This window comes from Oncorhynchus gorbuscha, linkage group LG26 (assembly GCF_021184085.1).
Source record: "Oncorhynchus gorbuscha isolate QuinsamMale2020 ecotype Even-year linkage group LG26, OgorEven_v1.0, whole genome shotgun sequence".
NCBI classification, from domain to species: Eukaryota; Metazoa; Chordata; class Actinopteri; order Salmoniformes; family Salmonidae; genus Oncorhynchus; species Oncorhynchus gorbuscha.
In genome coordinates, this window is record NC_060198.1 from 10,105,460 (window position 1) to 10,116,904 (window position 11,445).

General features: G+C 41.7%; 1 protein-coding gene and 1 non-coding gene across 2 annotated transcripts; both read right to left on the reverse strand.

Moving 5' to 3' along the window:
* Window positions 1–3,464: 3,464 nt before the first annotated feature.
* LOC124015691 (BUB3-interacting and GLEBS motif-containing protein ZNF207-like) lies at window positions 3,465–9,786 on the reverse strand. Its single transcript, XM_046331095.1, is given in 12 exon segments — window positions 3,465–4,307; window positions 4,459–4,615; window positions 4,838–5,062; window positions 5,804–5,902; window positions 7,092–7,225; window positions 7,807–7,871; window positions 8,061–8,142; window positions 8,376–8,421; window positions 8,423–8,568; window positions 8,709–8,844; window positions 8,950–9,076; window positions 9,604–9,786. Coding segments are annotated over 12 exon segments (1,404 nt in total). The 5' UTR covers window positions 9,645–9,786; the 3' UTR covers window positions 3,465–4,161.
* LOC124016582 lies at window positions 7,644–7,779 on the reverse strand. The gene has a single exon (XR_006835393.1). It is a non-coding gene; the product is annotated as a small nucleolar RNA SNORA49 (small nucleolar RNA).
* Window positions 9,787–11,445: the final 1,659 nt, after the last annotated feature.

Consider the following 11,445-nt stretch of genomic DNA (forward strand, 5'->3'; position numbering starts at 1 on the left):
GTCAAGTTCACGACCCAACAAGACCATCTAGTGGTACTCTTACAAAGATGCTTCAGATGCGTCCTGTTCCTGATATAAAATGGGTTTTTAAAATAGGCTTGAAGAAAAAGACACTGAAAATTGTACAGTATATACACATGATTTATTATACAGCAAGTGTTGATACAAAGCATTTGGATTCTTATATTAGGATACATGTAATGCACATCAGCAAGGGGAGAGCAACTGTGATACTGCCTACATGGTCTTGTGAAATAACATGTCCATTAGCTTTATGTGAAATGTATAGTTAATGAACAAACAGGCACAAAGGTTGAACAAAAGTTCCCTTTAAAAGGGATGTATGTTGACCATTTTCTTTTAATAAATGGGGAGATTAATTATAATGGTGAAGCTAATCCTAGTAACAGCTTTATGGAGTATTGTGGAGTAACAGTATTAATGACAGCAGCATATCCGAGAAAGTTGAGCATTGTTTACGAAAGTTGGAAGACGAGTTCGGACTCTTGTTGAGAACGACATCTAACAGGTCAAATACTATAATCCATAATTATTAATAATCTATTAATCTGTAAACAATAATCATAACTTGGGGAAAACTTTTTTTTACCGTAATATTGTTTGGGAGTGTTTTCAAATGAACTTGTCAATCATTATTTTATAACTGCAATCGTCAGCAAGTGCCTTCCAAAAGTATTCACCCCCTTAACTTTTTGTACATTGTGTTCCAGCTTGAATTTAAAAATGGATTCACTTGAGATTGTCACTGGCTTGCACAATACCGCACAATGTCAAAGTTGAATTCTTTTTTTTTTTTTACTTTATACTAATTAATTCAATGGAAAGCTGAAACGTCTTGAATCAAAGTATTCAACCCCTTTGTTATGGCAAGCCTAAATAAATTCTGGAGTAAAAATTTTGCTTAAGTCACAATATAAATTGTATAGACTCACTGTGTGCATTAATAGTGCTTAACATGATTTGAATAACTACCTCATTCATGTACCCCACACATACAGATAAAAGGTTCCTGAGCCGAGCAGTGAATTTCAAAACAGATTCACCACAAAGACCAGGGAGGTTTTCAAATGCCTCGTAAAGGGTATCGGTAGGTGGGTAAAATTAAAATCAAAAGCCGGCATTGAATATCCCTTTGAGCGTGGTGAAGTTATAATACTTTGGATGGTGTATCAATACACCCAGTCACTACAAAGATACAGGCATCCTTCCTTACTCAGTTGCCAGAGAGGAAACCGTTCAGGGATTTCACGAGGCCAATAAAACATTTGAGTTTAATGGTTGTGATAGAAAACTGATGATTGATCAACATTGTTACTCCATAATACTTACCTAAATGACAGCCTGAACAGGAAGCCTGTAAAGCACTTTTTTTATGTGGCAAAGAAATAAACTTTATGTCCTGAATACAAAGCATTATGTTTGGGCCAAATCCAACACAACACGTCAATGACTACCCCTCGTCATATTTTCAAGCATGCTGGTGGTGGTGGCTGCATCATGTTATGGGTATGCTAGTCGTCGGCAAGGGCTAGGCAGTTTAGGATAAAAATGAAACGGAATAGAGCTAAGCACATGAAAACACCTAAAGGAAAATCTGGTTCAGCCTGCTTTCCAAGACACTGGGAGACAAATGTACCGTTCAGCAAGACAATAACCTAAAACACAGGTCAAATATACACAGGAGTTGCTTACCAAGAAGACATTGAAAGTTCCTGAACGGCCTAGTTAAGAGTTGACTTACAAAATCGGTTTGAAAATCTATGGCAAGACTTGAAAATGGCTGTCTAGCAATGATCAACAACCAAATTGACAGAGCATGAAGAATTATAGATTGCACACCTGGATTGTATTATATTTGTGCAAAGCTGAGACTTACCCAGAAAGACTCAGTTGTAATGGCTTCCAAAGGTGATTCTAACATATTGACTCAAGGGTTGAATACTTATGTATGAGATATGCATTTCATTTTCAAACGTGATTTCACTTTGTCATTATGGGGTATTGTGGGTAGATCTGTGAGAATCTATTTAATCCATTTTGAATTCAGGCTGTAACAAGGGGTATGAATACTTTCAAAGCGGATGTGAAATCCTACTTACCAAATGAGTGGGATAAAAATGTGTCCAGTTTCCACCGAACAGCCCCCTTCACCACCAGACAGAAAGAGGCAACAATGGCACACCACAGCATTCAACATTCATTACATTTGTATGCAACGAAATGGTGTCACAAATCTTGAGCAAGTACTTTAGAATAACTCTACAATAGATACAAATCTTGGAAAACACCCAAAATGCATGATTTCAGATTCAATAACTAGTTACTACTAAAACGGTACATCCGGTGCAAGATACAGCCACACTATGGTAAGGGAATGGGTACTTACAGATATAACTGACCTGTTTCGCAAGAAATCTGTGTTTTAGGCTGAAAAGCAGATAAGGACATTACCATCAAAATAGACATGGGCTTTAAAAAAAAGTATAAAAGTAATGGTTTTTCGATTTTAATATGCTATGCAGTGTTTCCCCTAGTATTTTTTTCCAACAGCGGTGGCAAAGTTAGCGTGTGGGGGTAGTGGGCATGGCAAATGGCACATTTTAGAGGCCCTCCTCTCAGCCAGAGAAACTGTAGCTGTTCTAAAAAGCAAGTTTACTGCAATTCTACACATTTTGCCATTAATATTTTACAGTTTAAAGCTATTTCCTGCAATTCTACACATTTTGCCATGGCTTATGAATTGTTCTTAATTTATCTAAACGACTCAAACAAAATCAAACGGGGACCTATGTCATGACATTTTGGAATTTTAGATACTGTCTAGTTATTTTGCCGATTTTTAGTTCAAAAACATATTGCTCCATTATTGTTTCTATATTCCTGGTTTTAGTCATTTAAATATATATTTTTGCAGTGGTGGCCACTGTTTACCAGCGGCGTTGTGCTGCTGCTAAATGCATATAGGGGAAACACTGATGCACCATAGTGAACGAACACCAAATAAGGACCTCTGACTTGAAAAGCTAGACAACCGGAGGACATGAGCAGGTGGTTTAGGAAAAACACACCTGACATCAAGTAAACTGTATATTTATCATCAACTACTCACACACACAAACACACACACAGCATAGAGCACTTGCATGCAAATGTTAGTGAACCTAAGGTGAGGAAGGTAAACTAATTCAGGGTGCAGGTATTAAATGACTGGATTACTGTTAAAGAAGGTCTAGGCTATAAACTTATCTGCATCAATACAATTTGTATATTAAAACATGTTTAAAAAAAATACCAGAGACCTAGGAAGTTGATATCCTATTATTTGAGCAATATTTCATAAATACAACATTTATGTACAAACCTTCATGATGAAGGTACTAACCTTCATGGTACAAACCTTCATGAAGCCTCATCCCCATCCACGGGTCAGGAAGAAAACAGTGTTGGATTTTAAGTGAGTTTTATTACAACATAGATTGCTTAAAACAGTACAGAGAATAAATCCACACAAGTTACCCTTTTGATCATGGAATAAACCTGAAATAAGAATGAAGCTAGAGACTGATAGATAATAATCCATAGATCTGGTGGTAAACTCCTAAACAGTTGGAATCATCATCATAAAGGAGGACCCTCACCAACCATATGGTTGGGGACAGGGCGTCCAACAACACAAAGTGTGCTGTGAGGGCCTCGTCACCGACTTACTCTACACAACAGAAAATCATATATTTACAGGAAACTTGCCTTTTTGTAAAGGGGGGGGGGGCGGTACGATCATGTTACTCCAGCAGCGAGCAGTCAAAATAATATGAACCATATTTAACACACTTCACTTCTACAAACCTGAGTGAAACATGAGAAGAAAAACACCTTACATGTATCAAATCTGCACAACGACAAAGTTGTCATTATCAACAAGTTGTTTTGTGTGTTTTGTTGTTTCTATGTTTTTTCCCCATTAAAGATGTCATGTTAAATGTCCATGTGCTGCGTATATATATCTTTTTTCATCAATACTTTTCTTCACCATCACTGGTTGGTCTTACAGCTCATTGGCTTGGGCTAGTTTTAAAAAGCACAAGGTGAGAAAAGGTTTAACCACCAAACCTAGTGAGGGGCCAGGTCGTTGCGACTTCTTCAGTATCGTCCCGCAGGAGACATGACGGGGGGCCTCATGCCCATGGGAGGCCCTCCTTGGTATCCCATCGGAGGGCCCTGCCCATACGGAGGCATCCCGCCCTGCATGTAGCCAGGCATGCCCTGGGGGGGACCACCATACTGACCTGGAGGGAGGAGGAAGTATATTGAAACATCACAGTCACAATGCAAGCAAATGCAAAAAAAGAAACATGTTTTGACTGGTATGATACTTGAGTCTTTCATGCCATCAAAGGCTACAAGTTTCTGGTCTAGTGATGCCATAAAGTCTCCTACCGTGCATGGGGTGCCTCATGCCAGGCTGCTGGGGGGGCATGCCCTGCTGTGGGGGCATCATGCCGCCCACGGCCGCCACAGGAGGAGCAGACATGTGGACCTGCCCCTGCCTGGGCACGTTACGCTGGTACCGGGGCAACTGAGCCCGTCGCTCCTCCTGTTACCGGGCAGACAAACACAGAGAGGATTCTTAGACAGGACACAACACTAGCCTATCCCTTTCAGTGCAACGGCAATGACAAATCACACAACTAACTCAATTATATTAGATTTAACTAATTTGCTTTAAACTAATATTACAAGTATCAAAACAGATAAATGTACTTTCTCATTCATTACTTACTGTTTAAGGGCAAAATGCAAAGCAGGAGCAACTTACCAGTGAGATATCCTCATCAGGGTGGATCAACTTACTGGTTGCACTCATGGTGGTGAGGGTGGCTGGCTTACTGGTCACTGTGGCGGGGGGCTTGGCAACAGTGTTACTAGGGGGGTTGGAAGAGGAGGCAGAGGACTGGGTGTAGGCGGGGAATGTTGCTTTGGGAGGGTCAGAGGAGGTGGAGGGCGCGTTGTGGGGCACAGCTCCAGAGGCACTCTGCTGGGCCTGGGAGACAGGAAGGAAGAGGCACCGTCAGATGGGTGAGCGACTCCTCATAATCACACACAGATTACAATGCTCTCCTCTCATAGGAATCAGTTATTTAGACATTTGACCTATTGATTCCTTAGAAGCGCGTTCTAAACAGGATTTGTCCCATGATTTTTGATCACAACAAGATTGGTTGATTCCTCAGATTTTTATAAGCAGAATGCACTGTACATCTAACGCTGAACCAATTAGCACTTTAAATGACTGGAAAATATCAGGATTCCACAGGTGGTTATATTCACATAAAATTGCAGTTTGAAAAAGTGATTGAAACGTCATTTCAGCTGAAACACGCAATAAAAACTTGTCATATCACATATTGCTGATGAGCATTGCATTGTGCGAAATACCATCTGAGGAAATCATGCTAACAAGTCAGGGGAAGGGAAAAATTACTAAAATGCAAGCTGTGCCTAAACAAAACACATTTAAATCACCAATCCAGGGCTAAGAATACTAAGGCAGGCCACACACAGGCATGCAGCAAGTCCTCCTAAGGGAAAGCCGACCGGCAGCTCATCCTTTTGGTGGAGCGATTCATAAAAATGCATAAGAAATGACAAAAAGCCAGCTGAATATGTTAACTTATGTATATGTCAGAATACAGACATTTTGTAGCATTCCCAACCAAATCAAGAGGATATGCTGCATGCCACAAGCGTCTATGGGACATGGGAGTGAAAGAGTCCTGCCTACTTGTGGAGTGTTAGAGAACAGAGGCTTAGAGGCAGCAGACTGAGAGTCTGCAGTGCTACTGGGAGAGGCTGTGATGGTGTTTGGAACATGAGAGCCCATCTGCAGCATAAAGAAGAGAGGCAGAGTGTGAACAACACTAGCAGAACCTAGAGTGAATACTAGCAGCTCTTGAGAAGAAATCGAGAAGAGGGCAGTTTGATAATGAGCTATAGTTGACTATTGTTCCGTACTATGGATGCATTACCAATACAACTTTGCTTTTGCGGCGCCATATTAGGCTTGGACGGTATACCATATACCGGGGTATATGGAAATAGCCACAGGATGGTTTTTCAATATCATCGAAATGATTTATTTGGAGATTGCATAAATGTGAATATTTGTTGCTACATTCCAAGTAAATATCTACAGTCAACTTGTGCAATGATTGAGTATTTAATTTCACTTGTCAGAATTTTTTATTATGAAGCTTACCTCTAGTACCCAGTCACATGGTGTTTGTTTGCAAGCACACAATAACGGGATCAGAGCCTTGTGAGTCACTCATTGTTGTGCAGCACACGCCAGGTGATCAGGTTACAGTATGGAATTCACAACTAAATGTTCACCAGCTAGATGTTTCATAACATAAGTAAACTTTTAAGTAAAATGTGCTAAATGCTCTGTAGCTATACATTTGGTTTGCTAATTTAGTAGCTAGTTAGCTATCTAACTAGGTGGTTAGCTTCTTACAAAATTAATTATACTGCCGGTAACAGCAGAAAACACCCTCTTGGATCAAGAGCCTTGCCGTCTAATAATTGTGCTGTGCATGCACCAAACTGTAGCATATCTAAGTTACTTTTATAACTTTGTGAACTGGGATGTCTCTCCTGAAAACAGATTAGGTCAGAGGCTGTCTAAATGTTCACGATGTAAAATCCCATAGAATGCTAAAAAGCACATGTACTTGTTAGCATTGCTAACCTTTGAATTACAAAAGCTTAGCTGGGGTTTGAAAATAGTGCCCCTTGTGTTCAGTGCCGGTATTACCAAATATACCGATATGGCACATGTTCGGTATGACAATCTGGATACCGCCCAAGCCTACTCCCCATCATTAATGATGATACTCTGATAGTATGCATGTGCCTGAGATGAGCGCACCAGTATAACCATCTTACTACAGAGGAAATCCTCTTGGTGAATTATTCATTGGACACCATTTAAAATGAAGAAGGTAAACCAATGAGACACGTATGACAAGCTACAGCTCCATCCCACCTCGCCTCTAGGCAAGGTGACCCACCTGTACTGCGCTGGGGAACAGGGGCTTGCTGACGGCAGCAGGGGCTGCTGCGGCGGGCCTGGGCATCCCTGCCGGGGTGGGGGCCTGGGCCATGTGAGGAATACCAGGACGGTGACCCATGTGAGGTGGCATTCCTATAGACAAGACATCAGGTCTCAATATCAAATCACAGTTCTTTCTCAAGGAGTTAGGGGAGCAGATGGTTTCTAGGTCATGATAGAATGTAGTGAACATGATTTTGTGCTACTAGAGCCAGGACGATAAACCGAAAATGATCGACATCGACCACTTATTAGTGGGCATTTTGCTGATATCGTTCATTACAATAAATAACCTATAGGGCCCTACTAGAGAAATGTGATGTTTCAGCAAACTTATTTTGTTTCATATAGGTGACTGATAACTGAACAATCGATAGCGACAACATTCAAAGTAGTAGTATTTTTTACAGGTAATATTAAAACAGTGGTGGTGCACATTCATGTTTCAAGCTTATAATTAAATAGTTTTGTCCATGTCGCCCAGCTCTATGCACCATTCTATTCTTGTGAAATTGTCAACTCGCTCAATCACAAGCCTCATATAGGAGAACAGTCCTAGATCAGAGGAGAGAGGGCCACGGTGCTGTATCCCCTGTCAATGCCAGACCACCCCACAGAGTAGAGTGACTGGAGTAAGGGAGGGGAAGAGGAGTACCTCCTAGGACAGTGCTTACCTGGCGGCATACCGGGCATCCCTTGCATCATTGGAGGCATCATCCCTCCCATCCCGTGCATCATGCTGTATGGAGATCAAACCAACAGGTGTGAGTTACAATCTGAATGATCAAATCTAACTGTCTGAAGCTTTAATAAGTCAGATTCTGCAACTATGGACCAGTTCTGGGCGACATTTAACTCCTGCAAAGAGTGAGCAAACGCATTGAGAGATGAAAATGTCGCCCACTGAGTAGTACGAGTTAGTACTCACCCTGGTGGCATTCCGTGCATACCAGGGGGCATCCCATGCATCATGGGCGGGACACCGTGACCTGGCATCATAGGGGGCATTCCTGCATTGGGGAGAAAAGGGAAAGAACTAGATTTTAAACACCAGGTATAGCTTATCATCCATTATATGGTGATTAAGGGAATGTATTTTTTTCCAGTTTGTGGTTTGTTCAGAATGGGCATGATTCATTCACAATTCAGAGCAGTTGAACATTTTTGCCAATCATCATTACTTGATGCAAATGTCTTACTGGCAGAACAGAGCAATCGTATGGCCATTCAGCCCATGTTCTACCTGAGTAAGCTCCTGGTGGCATGCCTGGAGCCCTGGCCCCGGGGGGGGATGCTGGGCTGGGCCATGGGAGGGACATAGCTAGCCTGGGGCTGGGCAACAGGCATCTGCTGCTGAACGAACGAAGGGCCTGGAGCATCATCATCGTCGTCATCCTCGTCAGAGTCGTCCTGATTCTGCTTCTTCTTCTGGCTCTCTGAACACAAGGGGGTATTTTAGCCACACAATATTTGTTTAACATGATTTGTTCTGGCTGTAGATTTCTATGGTCTAACCCCCCCCCCCCCCCCCCCCCCCCCCCATTTACAGATGCAGGAAATGTTAACACTAACTAACCCTGCTTTTGTTCCAATGTCCGTCTCCTCTCCTGCATATCCTTCTCTGGAATTCCTTCCATGCCATAGATTTCCAACTCTATGTCTACCCTTCCAGGTATAGCGTTGGGGACCCCGTCGATGGTCTCTTTGTGAACCTGAAACACACACAACCCACACCATCATTGATTCATATCACAAATAAAAAGGTATGACTAAACAGATGAATGAATAACCAACATGTTGTTAATGTGAATACCAACCTGCATACAGTGAATTGCCAGCCCTGGACCAGTGTACAACTTCTTGTGACATATATGGCACTTAAAATGTTTGGCCTTTTGATGTTGGATGAGGATCTTTTCATCATCGAAATCTCGATTACAATACCTTCAAGTTGTGAACTAAGGAAACGTCAGAGTATAAACTAACGTCAGCAAGCTAGCTAGTTGGTTTCAGTTCATTCAATCGATGGTGCTCCCTGCTATTAACGCTACTCCTTTATTTGAACGTAAGGTATAGTTACTCTCTGAACACAACTTCTGACCACCATCTATGATAGACAAAGTATGCCGAGTAAGCGTCAAACTGGGTAGTTGTAGATAGCTACATAATGAATACAATAAGTTACTTTGCTAACTAATAAACCCGCTGGCTAGTTAGCGAACATACCTAGATTTCCGGTATAAATGTTCGACAATATACACCATTTAGGTTAACTTTGTTGAGATAAAACTAAAAGAGAATGTTGTAAACTTAAATTGCCACAACAATATTACAAACATACGACAAAGTATCAAAAGTCCGAACGGGTCTGGTGAGGCCTACAGTATCTTAGTAGCTACCTTGCTAAGCACTCGAGCCCTCACTTTCCTTTCATGATTTGCGTTTGGTCTATTCCCCAAACCAAAGGATACCAGCACCATGGCTTCATCTGCTTCTTCTTCTTTCGCCCCATCTTTCAGATAGTACTTGTAAAGCTAACGTAGAATAACAAACACTGAAATCCGTTCTTATTATGTCATAAACATTAGCGACATGCTGTGTGACAACGCCGAAAATGGCGCTTCTTCAATTGGAGGAAATGGATTATGATTTGCACCCACAATGCTGTGCTGATGGAACACGTGCACTAAACAAAAGTGATTTAAATACGTCTTTCCAGCATTTTGACGAAGTTGTACATTTTGGGGGATTTGATCCGATATAATCGGAATTTAATCATCACACCACATTTTCATATTATTTTATGTTTTTCTGCTCATTTCGCGTCATTTCAATTTATTCTGTGCTGATGTAATAACTGTAATGTCCACATGGGCGCGACATTGCACTACCACTATTGTGTGGTGATGAAGGCGTCAATGCTGAAATCAATTCAAATGTAGATCAATGTAGTCATTGACTGAGACCTGCTGACTGATATCGTGACTTGAATAAATACGAACATATTGAGTTGCGGACCTATCCCTCCTTATAATAGAACAACAACAACAACAACAATTAAGCAATAAGACATGGGGGGTGTGGTATATGGCCAATATACCAGCGCTAAGGACTTTTCTTACGCGGAGTGCCTGATAGCCGATTAGGCGTGGTATGTTGGCCATATAGCACAACCCCCGATGTGCCTTATTGCTATTATAAACAGGTTACTAGCGTAATTAGATAAGTAAAAATACATGTTTTGTCATACCCGTGGCATACAGTCTGATATACCACGGCTATCAGACAATCAGCATTCAGGCTCGAATCACCCAGTTTTAATACTGAACAGCACCAACTTGCAATGCATGCCATGCATTATGATATGGATGTTCAATTTCATTTGATTAAATAAAATGTTCTATAAAAATGTATTAGATCAGTACATAGACTCAATAGGGCCTATATTGTGAGTCCCCCAGCCCTTGCATATAAGCCAGACTAATATTGTTATGCAGGTGAATGAGGACCCAAAAGCGACTTGGCGAAAACAGAGTCTTTAATCCAGTAAAGTAAAAATACAATCATAAAGCACAATTCCACTCGTAATGACAAGAACAGACTGGAGACTCGATCTTGAACTGCAGGTTGCCTCGGGAAGGCACTTGAACGTAGCAGACTCAGACACCTGCTCACCACGCAGCATCTGAGGGAAACACAACACGACAGGGCGATACACAGACACAGCACGGTGAACAATAGACAAGGATCCGTCAGGGCAGGAACGGAAAACAAGGAGAGAAATAGGGACTCTAATCAGGGAAAAGGATCGGGAACAGGTGTGGGAAGACTAAATGATTGATTAGGGGAATAGGAACAGCTGGGAGCAGGAACGGAACGATAGAGAGAAGAGAGAGAGGAAGGGAGAGAGAAAAAGGGGAACGAACCTAAAAAGACCAGCAGGGGGAAAATGAACAGAGGGAAAAGCAAAATGACAAGACAATCTAAGACAAAACATGACAGTACCCCCCCACTCACCGAGTGCCTCCTGGCGCTCTCGAGGAGGAACACTGGCGGCAACGGAGGAAATCATAGATCACAAACGGTCCAGCACGTCCCGAGAAAGAACCCAACTCCTCTCCTCAGGACCGTAACGAAAAACGATAAAAAGGGAAACTAGGGTACTACTCTAAAAAAAAAATGAGACACGGGTAGAGAACTGAAAGCTTTAGAGCAAACAGGACCAAACAGGCCAGGAGAGTAACAACAAGGGACAGACTGAGACACAGCAAAGGCAGGAACAAGAACAGGAGAGATGCGATGGCAGGGAACAG